Source organism: Crinia signifera, unplaced genomic scaffold (assembly GCF_055691185.1).
Source record: "Crinia signifera unplaced genomic scaffold, ASM5569118v1 HAP2_SCAFFOLD_172, whole genome shotgun sequence".
NCBI classification, from domain to species: Eukaryota; Metazoa; Chordata; class Amphibia; order Anura; family Myobatrachidae; genus Crinia; species Crinia signifera.
In genome coordinates this window covers 82,730-109,168 of record NW_028142065.1, presented here as the reverse complement: position 1 = coordinate 109,168, position 26,439 = coordinate 82,730, and the positions used below count along the sequence as shown (strand labels likewise).

At 44.6% G+C, this 26,439-nt stretch overlaps 1 protein-coding gene across 1 annotated transcript in view; it reads left to right on the top strand.

Annotated features, from left to right (window-relative positions):
* Positions 1-25,136, top strand: part of SGIP1 (SH3GL interacting endocytic adaptor 1) — a 54,806-nt gene extending 29,670 nt beyond the window's left edge. Inside the window, exons 17-24 of the mRNA XM_083168008.1 lie at positions 1,466-1,525; positions 14,178-14,289; positions 18,705-18,860; positions 19,982-20,114; positions 20,207-20,409; positions 21,694-21,758; positions 23,027-23,191; positions 23,868-25,136. Of these exons, the coding sequence (XP_083024134.1) occupies positions 1,466-1,525; positions 14,178-14,289; positions 18,705-18,860; positions 19,982-20,114; positions 20,207-20,409; positions 21,694-21,758; positions 23,027-23,191; positions 23,868-23,890 (917 nt within the window). The 3' untranslated portion in view covers positions 23,891-25,136. The remainder of the gene's footprint in view (positions 1-1,465; positions 1,526-14,177; positions 14,290-18,704; positions 18,861-19,981; positions 20,115-20,206; positions 20,410-21,693; positions 21,759-23,026; positions 23,192-23,867) is intronic.
* The last annotated feature ends 1,303 nt before the right edge of the window (positions 25,137-26,439 follow it).

The following is a 26,439-nucleotide window of genomic DNA, read 5'->3' as shown; positions in this document are numbered from 1 at the left end:
GTGCGCACATAGAGGTAAAGGAACAGCTTACAGAAATCTGCGCAATAGTTCAGTCATTCAGCTGCAGCGATTATTTCTGTAGGACAGAAAACAAGAAAACACGACTATTCTAAGGGATTTACTGTTACATATTCTGCCATTGTTTTATACAATTAACTATGAGGGAGCAAGTATTACAGGGTTCTCAGTCGGTCCTCAGCACCCCACACAGTTCACGTTTTCCACCTAACCCAGCAGGTGCACAGGTGCAATCATTACTCACTGACACATTTTAAAAGCTAATTTTTTTTCATTTGTGATTCTGTGAAGAGACCTACAAAACATGCCCTCTGTGGGGTCCTGAGGACCAAGTTTGAGAACCTGTGCTCCATTGTATCACGTATTGATGCTCATAATTAGAGATAAGTTACGGTATGTTCTCTGTAAAAAAAAAAAAAAACACCTAAAATGTTTCTTAATGACTCCATGGAAACACAAATTTGAAAATAGACTATTTCTAAATAAGGTGCATTTCCCCCTTTTTAAGTTATAGAATTGCAAATCTTTAGCATATTCCAGGATGTACTGCCATTTAAAATTTTAGAATCTTGCATTTTCAGGAGTCTGCAATAGGCTCTTGGTTGCAGTACCTATCACAGCTTGTAGTGGTGCTAAACAGCTCTGCTGGTTACAGTACCTATCACAGCCTGTAGTGGTGCTAAACAGCTCTGCTGGTTGCAGTACCTATCACAGTCTGTAGTGGTGCTAAACACCTCTGTTGGTTGCAGTACCTATCACAGCCTGTGGGGGTGCAAAACAGCTCTGTTGGTTGCAGTACCTATCACAGCCTGTGGGGGTGCAAAACAGCTCTGCTGGTTGCAGTACCTATCACAGTCTGTAGTGGTGCTAAACACCTCTGCTGGTTGCAGTACTTATCACAGCCTGTGGTGGTGCTAAACACCTCTGTTGGTTGCAGTACCTATCACAGTCTGTAGTGGTGCTAAACACCTCTGTTGGTTGCAGTACCTATCACAGTCTGTAGTGGTGCTAAACACCTCTGCTGGTTGCAGTACTTATCACAGCCTGTGGTGGTGCTAAACAGCTCTGCTGGTTGCAGTACCTATCACAGCCTGTAGTGGTGCTAAACAGCTCTGCTGGTTGCAGTACCTATCACAGCCTGTAGTGGTGCTACACAGTATATGTTTTTTTCGGACATTGATTAAAACTCCCTATACATAACCATAGCTGTAAACTGCATAATACACTGACAACTTCCGCTCTATAAGCAAAGGACATTTGGGAGTCATTTTGTTACTAAACAGCGTTTAGGACACAAGTGCTGTTTTTTCCTCTAGACACGTAGCAGACATGGCTTGCAGTACCATTTCCCAACCCATTACTGTAGTGTTATCCTGCTCTGACTCTGTGTCCTTCTCTCTCCTCTCCCGTAACCTTCCCCATCCCGCTTCCCATCCTGTCCACACAGAGAATGAACAGCCTTCCCTCATTTGGTTTGACAGAGGAAAGTTTTATTTGACTTTTGAAGGTAAGTAGTGCATAGCATACCAACCAGCCTGCCCCCCCTCCACCCCACTTACCTGCCCCCATAGTTCCGCCTGCATAGGGTAGATGCTGTATACCCTTAACGCCTTTGTTGCTGCTGCTGGGGTTTATAATGGCTTTGTGGTCACAGCACATGGATTTGGCTTCTTAGTGGGGTCGAAGGTCGCACTGTTGCTTCCCGCCTCTATACAGCATCCAGTCCGCATGTCTGATTGGTCAGCTCCATTCTATATGCTATGAGATGCCCAGTGCTAACCTGGATGATGGGGTTATTCCTGTATGCTGTGTGATAGGAAACACACTTTAAGGTCCATGTATCGCAGGGTTGCCGACCCTCCCGGAATTTCCGGGAGTCTCCCGAAAATCGGGTACCCCCTCCCGGCCCCCGGAAGGGTGGGCAACCCTCCCGGATTCAGGGGGGACCCCCGCTGACCCCCGGATCGCGGCATTTAAATGCCGCAATCCTCGGGTCTCAGAGGAGGGGGCGGAGCTAAAACGGCACAATCGCGTCATTTTAGCCCCGCCCCCTCCATGGAGATCCCTGAATTAGCTGCTTTTACCAGTATGGGGCGGGGCTTAGTGATGTCACTCGTAAGCCCCGCCCCCTGAGCGGCTGCTGAAACTCTCCTCTCCGGGCTTCTCCCGGAGAGGAGAATGTTAAAGTCGGCAACCCTGATGTATCGCCTAAGCACATTGTTTGCTTTACACCGATATTCAGACATTTTTTTGCCTCATGACTCAACTGGTGACGAAAATGTCCGATTCCATTGTAAGTAGGTAACGGGTAGCGTTTAATGCAGAGGAAGTCATGCAGTATTGCTGGCCAACACCTGCATTCAGCCTGTCTGTGCACACTGATAGTTACACCACGGAGGTATGCAGCTCAGATTGCAGCTTCCCTCCTCAGCTGGGATCCGGGTGGCTCACAGTGTCTACGTACACACTCAGAGGTGTAACTCTGGGAGACAATGGAGTCACCTGCCACCGGGCTCCTGCTCCCAACGGGGCACCTCTCCTTCCTTGCAAGTTTGTACCAGTTCATTGAAAGCCATCGATATCACTTCTGTGGTTGACTCCCCTTCCTAGCAGGACCATAGACATCACATTCTATTTTAATTATTACATACATACATATATACATATATATCTATATATATATACAGATAAAATTCAACATTGGTCTTTATTTTCAGAAAAGGGTATCCAAATTTTTTTGCCACAATATAGCCCCGACGTTTCGGTCCCACATCTGGACCTTTATCAAGGAGCCTGCAATATCATAACATATAGTGTATCACTATTAGGTCAATATAATAACAATGTTCCAACATTGGAACAAAACATAAAAAACAAAAAGGGTAAACCCCATGTACTTACATAGGCAGAAAGAATCAAATAGCATATAAGAGTATCATGGACGCAGATCAGCATGGTTCAGGAACGCCAACCATGTCTGAAGGCTGCCCAGGCCCGGACTTATATACCAGAAAACAGGAAGTCACATGTGTGCAGAATTCCCGCCAAAATGCGGGTAATGCCGCGAAAACGGAAGTTTAACAGCGGAAATGCGTCACCGGATGTCCGGTATATGGAACGCAAGCTACCGCATATTGGCTTGGTAACTGAGCTATATACAAAAAGGTGGACCGCATCGCTATGCGTATCAATAGACCGGAAGTCCGGTCTAGCTACCGCTGAGGTGAAAGCTCAGCTAGCGCAATACCTGCGCATGCGCTTGGACTTAGAAAAATTTCTTAGAGAAAAATTCACTTTAGGAAAAAATGACTTAATCATTTCTGGTAACGCCGGGGACCTGCTGTCAACCACCTCTGTATTATCGATAGTGGTGTTAATTAAGGTCATTAAGGACACAAAATTCAAAGCGATCAATATCTGAAACATACATAGAATGGAGTATATCGATAATATATATCAGAGGAAGTTTTTGCAGGACAATTTGTGTGGAACAAGTGAATACATATATACAAGAATATAAACAGAACAATAAATAGAAATAACGCGCATTAACCTGCGTGTTAGAGTGAAGATTCACAAAAAAAATGAGAAAATGCATAAATAAAAATGAAAAATGAAAAAATTCACAAAACAGTTTCATCATATAAAGTTAATTTGGAAAACATGACCCATTGTGGTTCTAGCTGGACTAGGATAATAGTAAAGCCAACAAGCCTAGATCACGTTAGAGATCATAGCAGAGTATGGCTTAAGGATTCATTGCACATTTTAGGTCTAGAATATGAAAGGATAGTAAATGGTCAGTTCTCAACGCAAAAAGATGTTCAACGGATTGTTCTCGTTCAAACCCCTTGGGGCTAGTGTTCCTAATCGATGAATCCATTTGCTCTCTTTTTTTCTTAGTTGGAGAGCTCTGTCACCTCCCCTCTGTGGAGGGGGGACCCAATCTATGAGCCGACATCGTAGGCTAGCAATCTGGTGTCCAGCCGCAAGAAAATGCCTAGGGATAGGTAACTCAGATTTCTTCGTTTCAATGGCCGTTCTAATGGAGTTGCGATGATTCGCCATTCGCTCACGAAATTTCCTAGTTGTCATCCCAGTATAAGCTAGGCCGCATGGACATGTCAACAAATAGATGTCCATGCGGCCTAGCTTATACTGGGATGACAACTAGGAAATTTCGTGAGCGAATGGCGAATCATCGCAACTCCATTAGAACGGCCATTGAAACGAAGAAATCTGAGTTACCTATCCCTAGGCATTTTCTTGCGGCTGGACACCAGATTGCTAGCCTACGATGTCGGCTCATAGATTGGGTCCCCCCTCCACAGAGGGGAGGTGACAGAGCTCTCCAACTAAGAAAAAAAGAGAGCAAATGGATTCATCGATTAGGAACACTAGCCCCAAGGGGTTTGAACGAGAACAATCCGTTGAACATCTTTTTGCGTTGAGAACTGACCATTTACTATCCTTTCATATTCTAGACCTAAAATGTGCAATGAATCCTTAAGCCATACTCTGCTATGATCTCTAACGTGATCTAGGCTTGTTGGCTTTACTATTATCCTAGTCCAGCTAGAACCACAATGGGTCATGTTTTCCAAATTAACTTTATATGATGAAACTGTTTTGTGAATTTTTTCATTTTTCATTTTTATTTATGCATTTTCTCATTTTTTTTGTGAATCTTCACTCTAACACGCAGGTTAATGCGCGTTATTTCTATTTATTGTTCTGTTTATATTCTTGTATATATGTATTCACTTGTTCCACACAAATTGTCCTGCAAAAACTTCCTCTGATATATATTATCGATATACTCCATTCTATGTATGTTTCAGATATTGATCGCTTTGAATTTTGTGTCCTTAATGACCTTAATTAACACCACTATCGATAATACAGAGGTGGTTGACAGCAGGTCCCCGGCGTTACCAGAAATGATTAAGTCATTTTTTCCTAAAGTGAATTTTTCTCTAAGAAATTTTTCTAAGTCCAAGCGCATGCGCAGGTATTGCGCTAGCTGAGCTTTCACCTCAGCGGTAGCTAGACCGGACTTCCGGTCTATTGATACGCATAGCGATGCGGTCCACCTTTTTGTATATAGCTCAGTTACCAAGCCAATATGCGGTAGCTTGCGTTCCATATACCGGACATCCGGTGACGCATTTCCGCTGTTAAACTTCCGTTTTCGCGGCATTACCCGCATTTTGGCGGGAATTCTGCACACATGTGACTTCCTGTTTTCTGGTATATAAGTCCGGGCCTGGGCAGCCTTCAGACATGGTTGGCGTTCCTGAACCATGCTGATCTGCGTCCATGATACTCTTATATGCTATTTGATTCTTTCTGCCTATGTAAGTACATGGGGTTTACCCTTTTTGTTTTTTATTTTTTGTTCCAATGTTGGAACATTGTTATTATATTGACCTAATAGTGATACACTATATGTTATGATATTGCAGGCTCCTTGATAAAGGTCCAGATGTGGGACCGAAACGTCGGGGCTATATTGTGGCAAAAAAATTTGGATACCCTTTTCTGAAAATAAAGACCAATGTTGAATTTTATCTGAGCAAGTCTTTGTTACACTGGCGAGTGCACATTCCCAACTGGGAGAACTGTTCTACATTTAAAGGCACGGACTTTTGTTTTGTTCCTTTTATGCGCACCCCGGAGATACTCAAAATTACCTGAGTGAGAGTGCGGTCATTTCCACGAACTATATATATATACACATATATATATATATATATATACATACATAAATACATAATTAGGGTTTCACTTGCTCAGGTGTCGACATTGACACCAATAAAACAAAATTGAAAAACCCGCGTTGACCTTTTCATGCAATGACCTTTTGCTTTTGTCGACCTTTTACCACTATCCCCCCTATTGTCTGTCGACTTTTTACCACTGTCAACTTTTTGGTGTAGACCTGTCTGTGAGCTATACCACACACTCTTCAGCTATAGGGGCGGGGGAAAAAAGAAAGGAGACGCAATTCTGCTTGGGATTGGTGGTCTCATGGTATCCAATCGATGAGTCGACCACTTTTGGACTACACAAGCAAAAGGTCAACATGTAAATGGTTGACACATGGAAAGGTCGACATGAGTTTTTCATTATTTTTTGAAGTTCTTACATAGAGTTAGATTATAATAATGTGCCGAATGCAGCGAGGCACCGTTCCCGGTATAACTCACCGTAACGCAGTTGGGGGATCGGCTGCACTGAATCTACTCTTTTGTCATCGCAATGAAAGTTTTTATTAACGTAAATATAAGCACATTTGTACCTGATGGTAACATTGCTTTATGCTGGTATTGCTGAACCATGTGCTGTGCTGCATGTGCTGGCTAGCGGGCATCGCTAAGGCATCGGCTGCACGTAGATTACTCAAAGTGTAGATTCATGGTGTGAAAAGGGGGCGCCGTATTCATCTGTGCTGTGTATACATCTGTTCTCAAGGAGTGGGTGCTCCCTGATCCTGGGGCATATCTGTATACATCAGGATCCCTTTGCATGGATACAGTGGCCAAGCTTGTTGATGAGAATATACACCGGTTCCATTATTTAGTGAGATGATCGGTACATAGTTCCACAGATGTCATGTGATGAGAGGAAGCCGATTCTAGAGCAGGAGTGGACAATTAGCGATCCCCCAGCTGCTGCTAAGCATGCTGGGATGTGTATTTATTTATTTATAGTTTCTTATATAGCGCAGCAGATTCCGTTACAGTGTCTTATATAGCGCAGCAGATTCCGTTACAGTGTCTTATATAGCGCAGCAGATTCCGTTGCGCTTTACAATAGTAGACAGTGATAAAACAAACTGGGTAACAACAGACAGACTTGGAGGTTAGAGGGCCCTGCTGCAAGCTTACAGTCTATAGGGACATAGGAAGGAAACACAAGGACAGGCACCAGTAATAGCATAGCAGTCCCACCAAGTTACAAGTCCAGAAGGGAAGCTATATAATACATAAGTGCCTCAGAGGGTTATGCATGTAGTACCACAACAGCTGCAGGGCTACTTATTGCCCACCTGTGTTCTAGAGCATTAAGGCTCATTCACAGAGATGTTTATAGTCTCGCTCTCGGGAATCTTTAACGTAAAATCCAAATGTTGCCTATTTGCTGCATCGGAAGGTGGTAGATGGGAACTGTGATCCGCAGCGTTAGTCCGCCATAACAGGAGATATCGCTTCATACGTCTTCTGTTCAGGCTTTGTTAAATAGGGTAGTTATTTACCTCATGTGGAGGCGGCTTGATTTTCGGGAGGGAATTGGGCTTATAAATAAGCTTATAATAGTTCAGCTTAGCCAGAGTTCATACCATGTAAAGTCAGGTATAATCTGTATAATTGAACAGCTTGGATAATCGTCTTACATTAATATATTATAAACAAATTCACAACTGTCAGTGAGGGGAAACACTAGATTCGGTGTTTATAGACCCACGTGTGTGTGTGTGTTCTCGGTTTTATTACACCAGGAGTTTTTAATGGCACATATCATTTTGATTGGAAACAGTTTAGACTAAGCCATTAATTACAAGAATTTGGTCCATGACGTTTTGGTTGTTTCCTTATTTTATAATCTCCGTTTTGAGTTTAAAGCACTGAGATTTCTCCGTCCGGATACTGGGAGTTATCTGATCTCACTGATTTGTGCATGCTTCTGTCAAACTCACCAGCCTGAACCTGGTGTATTTGTTTGGCGATTATTGGTCATGTTTATCAGAAATCGGACTCTATACATTTGCGAATTCAATACTTAATAATGGTAAAACATCTGGCTGCGAATTGTAATGTGTGATTTTTTTTTTCACATAACAAAACGTGCGATTCAGAAAGTGAGAGATTTGGTAAGAAATCTCCAGTGTTTTTTTTTAAAACGGCAATCATTTACACTGCAAAATCCAAACTGGTTTTGCAGTGTAAATGATTGCCGCTTTAAAAAAAAAAAAAACGGATATTTCTTACCAAATCTCTCACTTTCTGAATCTCTCATCCTATTACATTTCACCCAACGTTTCTGCTTTTCAATACACGTTGTCAATCTGTCAACAGAGTATTCTCTCATTAAAAAATGTTTTAGGCTGAGTTGCGAGCCACGAATGCACCCAAGTCTGTCGTGGATTATTGCATAGGCAGAGCCATGGAATTTGCAATATAATCCACGTTAATAATCCGCTGTCGTTCATCAATCGAGCAAAATCGGTTCATGTGCACGCTCAATATTCTAATCAGTCGTGGACATGGACGTGCGTCCGGCTCCTTCTTCATGGCTGACACTTGTGCGACCTTCTTTGAACTTCACTATCCAGTCATATGAACTTCTTTGCAAAGAAACACTTTCTCCATACTGTGCACAAAGGGCCTGACTCTGGTTCACTCGCAAAAGCAAACGCCTTATTTAATGGACAAAACCATGTGCACCAGGTGCATATCTATATTGCAGTGTAAAAATAAAGCAGTCAGTATTTACCCTGCACAGAAACAAAATAACTCACCCAAATGTTACTTTCTCTGCACATGTTACATCTGCCCCACCTGCAGTGCACATGGTTTTGTCCATTAAAGAAGGAGTTTGACTCCTTTGAATGACATGTAGAAGGTAAGCAAGCATTCACTTTAGTTTTGGATGGCGTTCTCCATGCTATAATCCTTATATTATATTAAGTCAACTTATCTAACTCTAACACAAAATATTTCCCCTGACAAAATCAAAATGTGTTTGGTCAGCTGGCTGCATGACTAAAGTGTACACGTTGCCTATACACCGTGCTGGCGGCCATTTTGTGTTCTGAATAACCCAAAAGAATGCAGGCTATCAATTTTGGGTCCTAATGAAGGTTCCATTATATATTCTTTCTGTCCACAAAACTGTTGTCTTCTAGATGTGCTTCCCAAGGCGCCTCAGGTTTTATAACCGGCTCCTAGTGAGCATTCTCGAAATGGCTGTTTCGGCTGTGTGCTTCCCAAGGTGCCTCAGCGAAGTGTATGGTTCCTAAAAGACATTCTCAAAATGGCTGCTTCAGCTCTCTTCTCCCTGAGGTGCCTCAGTGATGTCACTGGTTCTTAGTAGACCTACTCAAAATGGCCACCTCCACATTGCATGTAAGCAACTCAAACACTTTCATTTCCAGCAGAACAGCATCCTATGCGTTTACCTCACACAAAGGATAGTCCTATATAAATCATTGTATCTGTGTGTTCATTGAAAGGTTTTACAAGCGATGACACATCTACTGTTGTCCAGTATAGCTACGTGATCTATACTGGTAAGGAATTAACCCTTTCTTACTCTAGCATGCCAAAATCTAAAACCTAGAATGTAAGGATTGTCAATTCCATCTTATTTGCATTTTGTCATGAAGTCCGCCAGAAAGTGGCGCCAACGGCCAGTTCCCGTACACAGTGTTCCCGGATTCCAGGGATGAGATTACTGGACTGACACAGAACAGACCTAGGCAAAGTCATTTTCTCCAGTCTGCAAATCTAAGCCTGTGTCATATCTTCCCAAGTGCGTCTATTCCTGATTCCATGACTAATAATGTGTCGCCGCTGCTTGCAAACACTTATGGGGATGTCACCAAAATGATTTTAATTTAAAATCCGGTAACCACTGTCAGACGTCAGATACACATCTGATGGACTACAGGAACAGGCTGCAGTTTTGCTGGAATTGATTGGGTTGCATGGCCTACGGGACTCTCCTCTAATTCTACTGCGGACATGTGAGTCCAAACTGGTCACTTGAGGGCCAGCGCAGCAGTGTTGGGCCCCTTTGTGGCCAGCTTTATATGTTTACCTATTATGAGTTTGAAAGGAGAAATGGGCATGATTTAAACTAGTAACCATCAGATTTGCCGTTCTTTCCGGCCAGGGCAGTAAGCTGCTACTTTCTGTGAGATGCAACTTAATGCTGCCTAAAGGAGCTAATACAACCTATGTTTCATCCATAAGGCAACAGGAAATCTTAATGCCGCCTAAAAGAGCTAATACCTTCCTACATTTCATCTGCAACAGAAAATCCTAATGCTGCCTGAAAGCTAATACATACTACATTTCATCCATAAGGCATCAGAAAATGTTATGATTTGCAAATCATTGTATTGCATTTATTATATTCCTAAAACTATTTTTGTGGTAATATTTGCTCAAAAATTGAATATGATGTAATATTGACATAAAAAGTTATTTTAGATTTACAATATGGGAAGTGGTCACTGGGTAAATTTGCTAAGATGGGAGTTCTATTTCAAATGGGATGTTGCTATGGGAAACCAATCAGACACTACTTCTTATTTATTTAGCACGTTCTAGAAGATAATAGAATCTAATTGGTTGCTATGGGCTATTTGGTGACATGCAGTAGTATGTTAAGTGATTTCTCCTGCAGCAGAGACATGCGAGGGGGTGTGTCTTCATTACACATCCCCTGGCATGTTAACGAGGGGATTCGGCGGTGGGGCGGCGTCTCTGGTGCGGCGTTTGCAGCTTTCCGAGCAAACGAGAATACATAATTAGCTTCCTCGCTATGGGACCATTTATCACATAATATTTGCAGCTAATTATATTATGTATATATCCCCTGTATGTATCGGGAGAGGCCATAGCAGGGATCGGAGATAAAAAGAACATTTTGGAACGCGCGTTGAAGCAGATCGCATTTTTTGGACAAAGTTCTCTTCCATAAGGCGCAACAGTGACTCAACGTTACTACAAAAATGTTCTAGAAATTTTTGTGGGACAGAATGAGAAGGAAGAGGCCAGAATTGTGGGAAAATGGTTTCATCCTCCGTCGGGACGACGCACCAGCCCACACTGCTCTCCCTGTGCGGGCACTTTTTTGGCCGAGAACCAAATTGCAGTGCTAGAACACGATCCATACTCTGCACACCTAGCACTATAAATCGAGCAGACTTCTGTCACTGTGGTTTGTTTATGAGATTGAGCTGTACAGGGGGCAAACGCCTCCCATTGAGGATCTGTAATTAGCATGTAAATAGCTGTCGTCTGCCCCCAATAGAGTGCAGTAGTAAAATACACTATGCCAGACATACGCAGGCCCAGTGATCCTGGTAAGCCATCCAGATTGTGTGTCTGGTGATTGAGCTCTCAGATTCACAGACACAGCAGACTTGGTAGGAAAATCTGACGCCATGGGGCCTGCGCATCCATCGCACTCCAGTCTATACACTGCAGGTAGTGGTCTTTGGCCAGGCTGTGTGGAAGCATGGTTTCCGGACAGCTAGGGATGACCCCCTCCCCTCATCTTTTGCCTATGTGTACATGGCACATAGCAGGGTGACCGTATAAAGGACAATTGCTTTTCTTTATCGATCCACACCGGAACACTATTATAATCTAACTCTGTCCACTTGGATAGTAAAGTAGGAATCAAGCGGATCGGCACCAAAAAAAAACTCGTAACGGGCTTGCTACTGTGGACAACGTTCCTGTCGATCCTTTACTTGCGTCGATCTGGTGTCATTGTCTATCTAGATGCCGTGGACCAAGTTCAGGTGTCTAACACTAGTGGTCATCCATGGTATTGTGAGGTTTAACCACACATCCCAACATAAAAGTTAGGTTATTGTGTAGCTGAATGCAGCCTATAAAGATGAAGTCTATCAATTCTTCACTCTGCGATGTCGGGGTAAATTTAACTCTTATCTGCTAGAAGGTGCTAAATAAATTAGAAGTAGAATCTCATTGGTTTCTATGGACAACAGCCCATCTTCAGTATTACCCCTTCATGTCACAGGGAATGTGGTGTTGAAGTTTTCCAAGGTGTTTTTACTGCATTCTACCATCTAGATTTGTCCCTCCCACCCCTAGTACTCGGTGGGCGACGCCGCTGATCCAGCAGTGTCATTTAGAGTAACTCTGCCCACCAAACAGAGTACTAGGGAATAGTAGGCGGGCAATTGCAGGGCCACACCCCCTCCCCAAAGAACACGCCCCTTTTCACAAGTTCACACCTTTTTTTTAAGCGCACCAGCAAAAACATAAATTGGCACCTCGGGCCCCAGTCATGATTTTATTGCGAACCATGATGTTCTTAATGTGACATTTTGGTACTTGTTTCCTAGCAAGGCGCCCAGATTTTCTACGTACGCTACCGTAGTGAAATCGCATCACATGCACTTTTTGCATGACATGCGATGCGATTTTCCATATTTTCACATGTATGATATAGCTGGTGTGAATGTGTTCCTAAAACACCCCCACTATCCATGCCACCCCGAAGCGTGGCACACGGCAGCGCAACGCGTCCTCCGACCTTTACATACCCCACTATCCACGTCGGCGTGGAGTTGATTTTATATAGTGTGGCGAGCCCCGCGAGGTGACGCACATTACTTTACATGTATTCCGCGGGGCTCGGTGCTGCGCTCGCCACACTGTATAAAGTCAACTCCGCGCCAACGGGGATAGTGGGGGTATGAAAAGGTTGGAGGATGCGTTCCGCCACCCCTCGCAGGGCTCGCTATGCTTCGGGGTGGCGTGGATACTGGGGGTGACGCAATGGCATAGTAAGCACCCATCACATGGCATGGGTGCTTATACAATGAAATATCGAATCGCATTTGGTGCCATATTTCATTGTATAAGCACTCCTGTGCACTTCATATGGACATCGCAGAATAGCCCACTAAGCTATTTGCTTAGTGGGCACCGTGCTAGGAAAAAAGTACCGATATATAATTAGATTATTTGCTGACATTTAAAAAAAATATATTGCTTCAACAATCGGCTTTCAGTTAGCCTCAACCGATAAATCATTATGCAATGGTTTCATTGATAAAAGATCCCCCCTCATTCAAATAACATCGGTCATACTGTGAGCATTTTATGAAACCGCTGGGTCGGGGCGGACAGATGATGTCAGAGCCCGCCCCCTCTTTGGCGGAAACCAACGGAAATAAATGTCGGTTTAGACTCCGTCATTTCAAGGGGAGAGAAATCATTCGATTGTCGGTTACTATCAAATGATTTATCTCTGTCCGCATCGAGGGGATGTGTTTGCGTACATCCCCTCGAACGTTACTGAGGGGATTCGGTGGTGGAAGGGGCCTCCGTCTGGGCGGCGTTTCAGTGCTCGGTAAGCAGCAAATTTATTGCTGAGCCTACTTGAATTAGGCCCAAATCCAAGAGTTGAATTTGATATGCTGATGTAATATACTTCATCACATGTATGAACGCACCGTAGGTTGAAGGCCACACACTGCCATTGTGCTTGCTGTATAACATATCCATCTATCTATACCGTATGTATATATAATACTGTATATTTAGTCTGTTTTGCCTGAAGCCAAGGGAAAACTGTCATGCAATTGTGCTCGGAATGATGTGATCGCTTCTCAGTTGAGTGCGTTTGATATAAAGATAGGGAACTTTTTTCTATTGGCATGGAAGGGGTCAAAGGTGAAGCAACAGAGCAAACCACCGAATATAATTAAATCTATGCATGATTTCCTAGCTAATAAGAATATAGAACCATTTCTGTATATAGTCTACAAAAAACAACATATTGGGTGACGTAATGAAACCGGTGCAGAGGTAACTGCAGAAAAGTGCAGCACTAATCCTATTTCTTAAATAACTGATTTGCACAGGTTTTCTGGGGCGGAGCATATGGCCCCTTTAATGAAGCAAATTTGAAAAATTCCTGCTAAGGGGGTGGCTATAAATAACTGTCACAGTTAGCAGACCACCCGGCAGGTCACATGTTCCAGGTCACCCAGGTGAGAGGTCACCAACTGTCACATTTTCCAGAGCACAAGGATGATGCATTGTAAATTGTGGGCGGATGTTTTGCAGCATAACTCTGAAACAAAGCTACCAATAATAACATCAATATCATTCTGCAAATCTACAGACCAAGACCTTTAATTTGGTGCTATTAATATATGGATTTTCTGTGCTGGGCTAGAACACCGAGTCCGGTTGCTATGGGTTACAGTAACCTTTACCTGTGCACCGGTTTCTGTAAAGGTCCCCCTACGAGTGACTATTGTTCTCTGTGTTAGCATAGAGCTGGTGTCTCCGTGTGTCACTTAATGTGTGTGTTGTGGTTTTGCTTTATCACTTGAGAATCTTACACCCATAACAAGAGATCAGCTGCCCCTTGTCTTGCAGGGTCTTCCAGAGGGCCGAGCCCCCTGACCATGGGGGCCCAGGATACTCTACCGGTGGCAGCTGCCTTCACGGAGACGGTCAATGCGTACTTCAAGGGGGCCGATCCCAATAAGTGAGTAGCTGTGTAATCTTACCCACTGGATTACCTGACTCGCCTGTCTGCCAAACTTGTAACAGAACCGTTCCTGCCATTCCTCTTTCCATTCGCGGCACAAGAGTCAAAAGGACACAGGAGCGTATCAGTGTCAGAGCAGAGACGTACTCACTGTGTCTATGTAACAATACACAGTTCTTACATGTATATCTGTAGACTGGACCATTTCCTTGATCAAACACTACAGGGAACATTTATGGAACCGATGGATTGAAGCAATCAGCTGTTTGCTGTTATTTTCTAAACCAAAAGAAAATAAGTCAAAATCTGATTGGTTTTCAGCTTTTTTGGGGGGAGGGAAATGCCCCTCATTATGTGTCCGGTGCACTGAACCACAATCTGGATACACCTGCTAGCATGTTGATTTGTAAAGTGACGTGTTCAATTTGAACACTGCTCTGGACCAATCAGGACACAGGAATGTGTGTGGGCGGGGCCTGGGCCATCTACGATGACACCAAATCCCTCGGCTAATTTTCTCAGGGTTAGTCATCACTAGGCTGACCTTTTCTAGGTCGACCACTATTGGTCGACAGTCAAAACATTAATACATGTATTAGATCGACATGGAAGAAGGTTGATGTGAGCTTTTCAAGGTTTTTTTTTTTTTTTTTTAAATCGACTTGTTCATACTTTACCATCCCAGTGGGCATAGAGGGAGAATATAATAGAGTGGCGAGGGCAGCGAGGCATTGTGCCTGGAGCATGGCGAGCACAGCACACTTATACGGTGTCCAATGGACTTATACACTGTCTATGTTGACCTATGTTGGCATAGACGCCATAAAAAGTGGAAAAATAGTTCCTGTGTCGACCTTTCAACCATGCCAGATTAATTCATGTCGATCTTTTTCATTCATGTGTTGACCTTTTGAATGTTAAGCAATAGTGGTTGACCTTACCCTATCTCAGTGCAGCCTGCTGATGCAGCTAGGGTTATGTGCCCTGTATTTGTCCTCTGCTGATGCAGCTAGGGTTATGTGTCCTGCACTTGTCCTCTGCTGACGCAGCTATGGTTATGTGCCCTGTATTTGTCCTCTGCTGATGCAGCTATGGTTATGTGCCCTGTACTTGTCCTCTGCTGATGCAGCTAGGGTTATGTGCCCTGTACTTGTCCTCTGCTGACGCAGCTAGGGTTATGTGCCCTGTATTTGTCCTCTGCTGATGCAGCTTGGGTTATGTGCCCTGTACTTGTCCTCCGCTGATGCAGCTATGGTTATGTGCCCTGTATTTGTCCTCTGCTGATGCAGCTAGAGTTATGTGTCCTGCACTTGTCCTCTGCTGACGCAGCTAGGGTTATGTGCCCTGTACTTGTCCTCTGCTGACGCAGCTATGGTTATGTGTCATGTACTTGTCCTCTGCTGATGCAGCTATGGTTATGTGCCCTGTATTTGTCCTCTGCTGACGCAGCTAGAGTTATGTGTCCTGCACTTGTCCTCTGCTGATGCAGCTATGGTTATGTGCCCTGTACTTGTCCTCTGCTGACGCAGCTAGGGTTATGTGCCCTGTATTTGTCCTCTGCTGATGCAGCTTGGGTTATGTGCCCTGTACTTGTCCTCCGCTGATGCAGCTATGGTTATGTGCCCTGTATTTGTCCTCTGCTGATGCAGCTAGGGTTATGTGCCCTGTACTTGTCCTCTGCTGACGCAGCTAGGGTTATGTGCCCTGTACTTGTCCTCTGCTGACGCAGCTATGGTTATGTGTCATGTACTTGTCCTCTGCTGATGCAGCTATGGTTATGTGCCCTGTATTTGTCCTCTGCTGATGCAGCTAGGGTTATGTGCCCTGTATTTGTCCTCTGCTGATGCAGCTAGGGTTATGTGCCCTGTACTTGTCCTCTGCTGATGCAGCTATGGTTATGTGCCCTGTATTTGTCCTCTGCTGATGCAGCTAGGGTTATGTGCCCTGTACTTGTCCTCTGCTGATGCAGCTATGGTTATGTGCCCTGTATTTGTCCTCTGCTGATGCAGCTAGGGTTATGTGCCCTGTACTTGTCCTCTGCTGACGCAGCTATGGTATGTGTCATGTACTTGTCCTCTGCTGATGCAGCTATGGTTATGTGCCCTGTATTTGTCCTCTGCTGATGCAGCTAGGGTTATGTGCCCTGTATTTGTCCTCTGCTGATGCAGCTAGGGTTATGTGCCCTGTACTTGTCCTCTGCTGATGCAGTTATGGTTATGTGTCCTGCACTTGTCTTCTGCTGATGCAGCTAGGGTTATGTGCCCTGTATTTGTCCTCCGCTGATGCATCTAGGGTTATGTGCCCTGTACTTGTCCTCTGCTGACGCAGCTAGGGTTATGTACCCTGTACTTGTCCTCTGCTGACGCAGCTAGGGTTATGTACCCTGTACTTGTCCTCTGCTGACGCAGCTGGGGTTATGTGCCCTGTATTTGTCCTCTGCTGATGCAGCTGGGGTTATGTGCCCTGTATTTGTCCTCTGCTGATGCAGCTAGGGTTATGTGCCCTGTACTTGTCCTCTGCTGATGCAGCTAGGGTTATGTGCCCTGTATTTGTCCTCTGCTGATGCAGCTATGGTTATGTGCCCTGTATTTGTCCTCTGCTGATGCAGCTGGGGTTATGTGCCCTGTATTTGTCCTCTGCTGATGCAGCTAGGGTTATGTGCCCTGTACTTGTCCTCCGCTGATGCAGCTAGGGTTATGTACCCTGTACTTGTCCTCTGCTGACGCAGCTAGGGTTATGTGCCCTGTACTTGTCCTCTGCTGACGCAGCTAGGGTTATGTGCCCTGTACTTGTCCTCTGCTGACGCAGCTATGGTTATGTGTCATGTACTTGTCCTCTGCTGATGCAGCTATGGTTATGTGCCCTGTATTTGTCCTCTGCTGATGCAGCTAGGGTTATGTGCCCTGTATTTGTCCTCTGCTGATGCAGCTAGGGTTATGTGCCCTGTACTTGTCCTCTGCTGATGCAGCTATGGTTATGTGCCCTGTATTTGTCCTCTGCTGATGCAGCTAGGGTTATGTGCCCTGTACTTGTCCTCTGCTGACGCAGCTAGGGTTATGTGCCCTGTACTTGTCCTCTGCTGACGCAGCTATGGTTATGTGTCATGTACTTGTCCTCTGCTGATGCAGCTATGGTTATGTGCCCTGTATTTGTCCTCTGCTGATGCAGCTAGGGTTATGTGCCCTGTATTTGTCCTCTGCTGATGCAGCTAGGGTTATGTGCCCTGTACTTGTCCTCTGCTGATGCAGCTATGGTTATGTGCCCTGTATTTGTCCTCTGCTGATGCAGCTAGGGTTATGTGCCCTGTACTTGTCCTCTGCTGATGCAGCTGGGGTTATGTGCCCTGTACTTGTCCTCTGCTGATGCAGTTATGGTTATGTGTCCTGCACTTGTCTTCTGCTGATGCAGCTAGGGTTATGTGCCCTGTATTTGTCCTCCGCTGATGCATCTAGGGTTATGTGCCCTGTACTTGTCCTCTGCTGACGCAGCTAGGGTTATGTACCCTGTACTTGTCCTCTGCTGACGCAGCTAGGGTTATGTACCCTGTACTTGTCCTCTGCTGACGCAGCTGGGGTTATGTGCCCTGTACTTGTCCTCTGCTGACACAGCTATGGTTATGTGCCCTGTATTTGTCCTCTGCTGATGCAGCTGGGGTTATGTGCCCTGTATTTGTCCTCTGCTGATGCAGCTAGGGTTATGTGCCCTGTACTTGTCCTCTGCTGATGCAGCTAGGGTTATGTGCCCTGTATTTGTCCTCTGCTGATGCAGCTATGGTTATGTGTCATGTATTTGTCCTCTGCTGACGCAGCTATGGTTATGTGCCCTGTACTTGTCCTCTGCTGACGCAGCTGGGGTTATGTGCCCTGTACTTGTCCTCTGCTGATGCAGCTATGGTTATGTGCCCTGTACTTGTCCTCTGCTGACGCAGCTATGGTTATGTGCCCTGTACTTGTCCTCTGCTGACGCAGCTATGGTTATGTGCCCTGTACTTGTCCTCTGCTGACGCAGCTATGGTTATGTGCCCTGTACTTGTCCTCTGCTGACGCAGCTATGGTTATGTGCCCTGTACTTGTCCTCTGCTGACGCAGCTATGGTTATGTGCCCTGTACTTGTCCTCTGCTGACGCAGCTATGGTTATGTGCCCTGCACTTCTCCTCTGCTGACACAGCTAGGGTCGTGTACCCTGCACTTGTCATCTATTGTATTCATCTGTTTGTCAATGTTTCCTGTTTTGCTTATTCGTTTATGTACTCTGTAACTGGGCGCTGCAGATCCCTCATGTCGCTATATAAATAAAGGATAATAATAATATGCCCCACATGTAGAACAGTAAAATAAGCTTTATTTACATGTACCTGTATATAGATACCAGGAACAATGCTACTACATAAAATGCATTTGTCTCTTCCCAGGTGCATAGTGAAGGTCACCGGAGAGATGGTCTTATCCTTCCCGGCAGGAATCACGCGACATTTCTCCAACAACCCAGCGCCAGCCGCTCTAACATTCCGCATTACCAACTACAGCCGGTTAGAACACGTTCTGCCAAACCCACAGCTCCTCTGCTGGTCAGTACAAAACCTTCCGCGGAGTTCATCGTATAACCTGGGAGTGCGGCCTCTAGTGCCGAAAAAAGACTTTACATTTGTATCTGTTGACGCGAGGGCAGGGTATCGACAGGAGGAATAATCTATATAAAGTGTGACACTATAATGGTCTGTAACGGCTTCTGGAGGGGGGGGGGGTAGAATTGTGATGTAGTATATAACTCATTGTGTGTGCCGGCTAGTGTAGAAGGCAGAATGGCGTTTAGATATACTGTCCTTCTATGTATATAGGCACTATCTTCGTTACTGGCTATAAATCTATATATAGATAATGGTGCGTTTATGGATTATGTATAGGTATTTTATTATCTCACTAGTTAAAATGATGGAACAACATAACGCAATGACTGCACGGCGGCGAACGGAGCGCAATACTTAAATTGCTCCGCCAGGCTCCCTCTAGTGCTGTGGTTCTCAATCCTGGTCCTCAGGACCCTCCAACAGTTCTCATTTTCCAGGTCACCCGACAGGTGCACTCATTAGTCACTGACACATTTTAAAAGATCCGCAGGTGGAGCTAATTATTTCACCTGTGATTCTGTGTGGAGACCTGGAAAACGTGCACTATTGGGGGGGTCCTAAGGACCGAGGTTGAGAAGCACTGCTCTAGTGCCTGCCGTCGTCGCGCACGACACTTGAATTTCCCACATATAGGGGTGTTTTTCATTAAGATCTCTAAAGCAAAATCTTTCTCTAATGGGGAAAAAACCAATGCTGCACTGCAGGTGGGGCAGATGTAACATGCGCAGAGAGAGTTAGATGTTGTGAGTCATGTTTCTGTACAGGGTAAATACTGGCTGCTTTATTTTTACACTGCAATTTAGATTTCAATTTGACCACAACTCACACAAATCTAACTCTCTGCACGTTACATCTGCCCCACCTGCAGTGCAGTGTGAATTTGCCCATTAGGGAAAGATTTTGCTATACAATCCACGCAGAATGCCCCCCCCCCCCCCCCCCCATAGGTGAGGAGCAGTGTTAGCCTGTTTATCATATAGGATGTGGCGTCTTGTAACAGAACGTATGGTCGCTCTTAGGGGGCATAGCTCCTAATCTGCGTGTTGCGTTTCCCCGCACAGTGACAGTACACAGCCAACCCCTAATGCAAAGGAGTTCTGGGTGAACATGCCAAATCTGATGACACATCTGAAGAAGGTGTCGGAGCAGAAGCCGCAGGCTACGTACTACAACGTGGACATGCTGAAATATCAGGTAATGGCTGCAGCTGCTCAGTGGGATTGCAGAGGCTCCGCCACACGTTCAGGACTCTGGGAGAACCGCTGTTTTGCCTCTCGTTGTATCAGGTATCATCCCAGGGCCTTCAGTCTACTCCTCTGAACCTTGCCGTGAACTGGAGGTGCGACCCCACCAGCACCGACCTCCGGATAGACTACAAGTATAACCCGGAGTCTATGACCACACTAGTAGCCCTCAATAATGTCCAGTTTGTTATCCCGATTGATGGAGGAGTAACGAAACTTCAGGCTGTGCTGCCCGCTGCTGTCTGGTGAGTGCAAATTCACCATAGTCTGTTCTGTGTGTGTCAGAAGCAGAGAGTTCTGTAGGGGCCTCAGAAAGAATAATGTTTTTTCAAGCCATTGAAGAGCGAATTGTCTTCTATGCAAAAGGCTAAATTATAGGTTAATCGTCCTTATATACGTCCCCGCGTTCCCTATATCTGATGAGAAATGAGCTTTGCTGCTGGTCTCGGACCGAGAGCCCCCAATAACTATCTCCGTATGGCTGGAACTGGACCTTTAGCCATGGGGGTACATAATGTTCTGCCCATTTACAAATAATATTATGTAATTACACGTTTATCCCAGGTCCTGTACAGCAGCATTTCCCGAACTCATTTCTGAAGGAACGTTTACAGTGCATGTTTTAAGGATATAAACATTTGTGTACAGAGGGTATAATAAAACTGACTGAGGCACTAATTAAGTCCCATGTGCTCGGGTATCCTTAAATCAATATATATCCGTCATAGATACATTGGCGCCCCGTGCTGCGTGTACAAGCGTACCACTTGTACACCCGCACAGCAGTACCAGCGGCGACTGACGGTGACGTCGGGCAGGACAGATCGGGTAGTGTGTATAATCCGATGACTGATATATCTGCAGATTAGATGACCTGCAGATATATGTGCCAGTGTGAGAGAGCCTTAGGGCCAGGGTTAGGAGCCCCTGCAGTACAGTTTACCAAGCAGTAAGTGGCATTGTAATAAAATCGAATTAGAACTACTGTTTTTATGTAATAATATTTGTATATGTCTAAATGTTGTACTCGCGGGATACGGTCGTATTGTCGATAGCACTTAGGTCGACACTGTTGGGTCGACAGGTGGCAAGGTCGACATGGGGTTAGGTCGACATGGGTTTTTTCACATTTTTTTGAGCCGACATGTGCCGACAGGCGGTATTTCATGCTCTACCATCCACTAGGGCGTGTTGTGAGAATAAAATAGTGTGCTGAGCACAGCGAGCGGCTGCGTTTCACTTCCAACTGTGTCCATGTAGACTGTGTCGACATTCGGGTGAAAAAAACCCATGTCGACCTAATGCATGTGTCGACCTAAACCCATGTTGACCTTGTCCCATGTCGACCTAGAACCCTGCCAACCTTGCCACCTGTTGACCCAACGGTGTCGACGTAATGACTGTCGACCTAAAGTATGGTTGATAAAACGATCCACACCGCACTCGCAGTGAGGTCCATTATTAACCGTGTCTGGGAATCCGCCTTTCGGCCATATTAATACTTTTTGTCTGGTCTTCTCCATCACCAGGAATGCAGAACAACAGAGGATATTGTGGAAAATTCCGGATATTTCTCAGAAGTCTGAAAACGGAGGTAATCCGAAAACCACTTCTATCCCCGTTGCCAGTGAGGGCAGGATTGTTCATTCATTCAAACCAGTGGTACTCAACCTCTGTCCTCAGGATCCCCCACACAGTGCACCCGACAGGTGCACTCATTACTCACTGACACATTTTAAAAGATCCAAATGTGGAGCAAATTATTTCTGGAGACCGAGGTTGAGAACCACTGATTTAAACTATACCAACTGTTACTATTTGCCAGTCTAGACTATGGGCAGTATTCAATGAGAAAAATTTGCCATGTTTTATGGACGAAGAATTTTGGTCTCAAAAAGCGAACAACCCTATTCAACGTGCACTTCTCACCGTCTTTCTAAGTGATTTTTGCCATGTCTCTCCGTGTAGCAATTCTCCATCATTTCATGGAGAAGTGGAATGTGAACTTTTAAAATAAAAGGTTTTTTGTTTTAATTTTGGTGTAAAAAAATCAGGAATTTTATTCTGAGGAGGGGCATTTTATTTTTATGCATGTGCTTATACCACATGAATATATACCGTATATACTCGAGTATAAGTCGACCCGAATATAAGCCGAGGCACCTAATTTTACAACAAAAAAACTGGGAAAACTCATTGACTCAAGTGGGACCCTCACTCGTGTATAAGTCGAGGGGGGCTTTTTCAGCATAAAAAATGTTCTGAAAAAGTAGGCTTATACTCGAGTATATATGGTATTTAATTAAAAATTTTTTTTTAATTTTTTATTTTTTTACAGGGCAGCCAGCAGGGGGCCGGGGCCTAGAGCCGCTCATTAGATATTCATATATTCACTGCACCCTATCATTACATATGCACGAACGGGTACAGTGAATACCCGGTCCCCTGTTGGCTCCCCCCCCCCCCACATACGTTCTGGGGCAGGCAGGGAGACTTCCATCTCCCTGCCTGCCACCATCCCACGGCTCCCTGCAGCGGACGCTCGTCCGCTGCAGTGGTTAAGATTCGCTGCGAGGGGCAACTCACCCCTCCGACATTGAATACTGGGAGAGCGAGTGGCCCACACAGGATTCGCACAGGATTCACAGGATCCTACACAGGATTCGCTGCACACGGCGATATTTCACATTGAATACTGCCCTATGTATTACGCTGTTTGCGTTATCTGCTGATACTTGTCCTGATTTTCCAAACTTGTTTGTGAACCTTAGTGCACTATGTATATAAATTCAGACCAGTCCATTCCGACAAATACCTCTGTCTGCCCTCTGTGACCTCAGGTTCTCTCTCTCTGTGCTCCAGGTGTCGGCTCTTTGCTTGCGAGATTCCAGCTGTCAGAAGGGCCCAGCAAGCCGGCGCCCCTAGCGGTTCAGTTCACTAGTGAGGGGACCACATTGTCCGGATGCGACATCGAATTGGTGGGAGGCGGATACCGGTTCTCACTTATTAAAAAGAGGTTTGCTGCAGGTAAGAATATTTCAAGTATAACAACAAGAGGGAAGAGGTTTTAATTTCAGGGACTCAGGTGCTGCTGGGAACCCATTCTAGTGTCCGGATTGGTGGAAGGCGAGCTGTGACAGCAAAAGGGTCAATGCTAATTCTCTGAGACCAGATTTATTGCAATGATTCTGCAACACTGCCTGTAGCCGGCCCCAAACGCCGGCAGCGCAGCGTGTCATTAATCATGCTATGGCTTGGGGCACTGCAGGAAACATCGTTCCATTTGATTTGCACATGAGCCCATACATCGAAGATGAACTTAAACATCGGCTTTATATCTCCGAAATAGCCCATTTGTGCACTATTAGTTAATTCTGATGCAATTATTTATACAAAAGGCATGAGGTGTATGAGGGCCTATGTACAATAACGGCCTTTTGTGTCCGCTCCGCACTCTGTGGGTTTCTAGACCACGGCCCAGGATTGTGCTAACATAGGATATCTGTCTGCACACAGCCTGTTCCTGCCCTGTTTAATCCCCTCACTGCAGGATAGTTTGCTGCGTTCTGTTTGGAATAGGTGTTTTTTTCCCCTGCAATATACAACTAAAGTAAATAGTATTCTTTATCCTGTAATAAATACTTATTATAAATGTAGATGCTGAACTCAACTTTATTTTATTTTTTTGTTCTTTTTCTCCAAGGGAAATATCTGGCTGACGCCTAAGGGATGATTTTGCCGGAGGATCAATTTTCTGCAAACAGGTTTTAATTTTAAGCTAACGAACACGAACTGTACACGGAACGTAGGGGATTTCTGCTGGAAGCCGCATCAACCGCTGTCCGAGCATTTCCCTCAGAAGCCTTCGTGTTCCCCCCCATCCTGCAGTATTTATATCTAGGTGTAACATTGTCGATGGTTTTAAGATGTAATTATCGTATTTGTAAATTGTACTTAATTCAGTAAGGCTGTATTTTGGCAGTTAGACTCTCGTTTCAACATTTTACCATTGATAAATGGATGTAATTTAAACCGTGTTATATATATATAAAAAAGAAGAATTTAGTAGTTACTGGTGAATGGCACATTGCTTATGGAGATAGATTTTTGTGTATATATATAAATATAGAACCAAATCTATACGATCAGTAGCGGTCATAGGGGGTGCCTCAGATTTACACAGTGTCTTGAATCCTTCTCTATGCACATAAAAACAATCTCCAAACCGCCGTTTGGACATGACCTTTGCATGACGTCAGAAGGGTGTCACGGGAAAAAATAAACATAAACAACAAGGTTTGTGAAATACATCAATAAAGCTTTCAAATACAAAAAAAAAAAAAAAAACCAGGGCAGTTAAAGCGCTTGTGTTTGTTTTATGAACCCAAATCTTTATTTATAATACCAGCATCATTGTGGGCCAGATATCTCAATTGTTAAAGTGCACCTTTTAACCTGTACCTAGGGGTGACTGCCATTTTGAGGTGCTGAAGTAATGGTTATGTGCTTATCCAAAATGTCTGTCGCCACCGCGTGGTCACAGGCCGACCCTGTTTATGGGTGGTAGTACCTTAATTATTAATATTTGCAGCTGATTATAAATTAATTATTTTCGGGAATACTACAGAAGGGTGGCATCATTGCAAATCAGGATGTGTAATAAATATGATATATTTCTAATTAAATAAATTGCGTTGTTTTAGTGATATTGCATTTTATCCAACGAATACTTAAAGTGTCACCACCCTGTAGGGGGTAGCCATTTTGTTGTGGGCTGATCCATGTACACTACAATCGCCTGGAACTACTGGCACCAAGCCTTGTTTCCTTCATCCCACAAAATGGCTGCCTTAGAGGTGATGGATACACTTTAATAACTTTTACTTGGAAAGAGCAATAATGAAGCTAAAAATGCATTTTCCTCTTTTAATGTGAATTAAATCGAATGCATTAAATCTGATTTTATTTTAAACCGCTTATAATTGCTGTGTGCTGCTGTGCTGTCCTCTGATTACTACATAGATCTATAGTCCCAGAGATGAATGGGTATAACATTGGGGATGCCGTAGGATCAAAGCAACATTAAGGGATTATTCTACAGAGACCAAATTTTGCAACTGTCAAAGTTTTTTAATAGCTCATAAAGTAAGGAAAGTATCTCGAATTTTATTAGAACCTAATTCAATAACTAAAAATAGGATTTTAATACCTACCGGTAAATCCTTTTCACGAAGTCCTTATGGGATACTGGGATGGTCTAAAGACATTGGGGCTATTAGAGGGTATCCACAGGAGACAGGCAAATATATAGCTTTGAACTGGGTGTACTGGCTCCTCCCCTCTGATTCCCCGCCCACAAACCAGTTAAGGTAAAACTGTGCCCGAAAGCGGATGAACATATGAGGGGAATGTCAATATATACATACATATGAGTGAAACATGGTGAGATTTATACCAGCACACCCTCATACAATCAAAATAAAAAACAGAACTCAACAATGAGACCACCATAAACAAGGTGGACTTTTCAACAATCAGACTGAAATATTGGCAGCGAGACGCCGCACTGGGCGGGTTCCCAATATCCTGTAAGGACTTTGTGAAAAGGATTTACCGGTAGGTATTAAAATCCAATTTACACTATCGTCCTATGGGATACTGGGATGGTCTCAAGACATTGGGGAAGTTCCAAAGCTTCCAAAAGGGGCGGGAACATGCAACCAAGTTGCAGCTCTACAGAGCTGTAAGGCTGAAACACCCCGAGCAGCCGCCCAGGATGCGTCCACTGACTTTGTGGAATGCGCCTTCAATCTTGAAGGTGTAGGCAAGCCTGCCACAACATAAGCCTGCTGAATCGTTGCAGGAATCCAACGTGCAACGGACTGTGTTTGAGGCCGGACATCCCTTCTTCTGTGCATCATAGAGCACAAAGAGGCAGTCCGTCTTGCAAACTCTCGCTGTTCTCTGAACGTATACCAGCAGAGCCCTAACCATGTCCAGGGACTCCGGAATATCTGGAGAATTGGAACCGGAAGGAAGAGTCCTCGTGAAAAATCAAGTAGGGGCTCTTACAAGACAAAGCCCCTAACTCAGAGACTCTACGAGCCGAGGCTAATGCCAAAAGTACCACAGTTTTCTAGGTGAGGTACTTCATGTCCCGGTTTCACACACTCCGGCTCCTGCTGGACGGTGAAATCCTGCACGGCCAGGGAGCCGTGCCGCACACATTAGTTATGAATGGACACTATTGTGTCCAGTCACACGGGACGGCCACG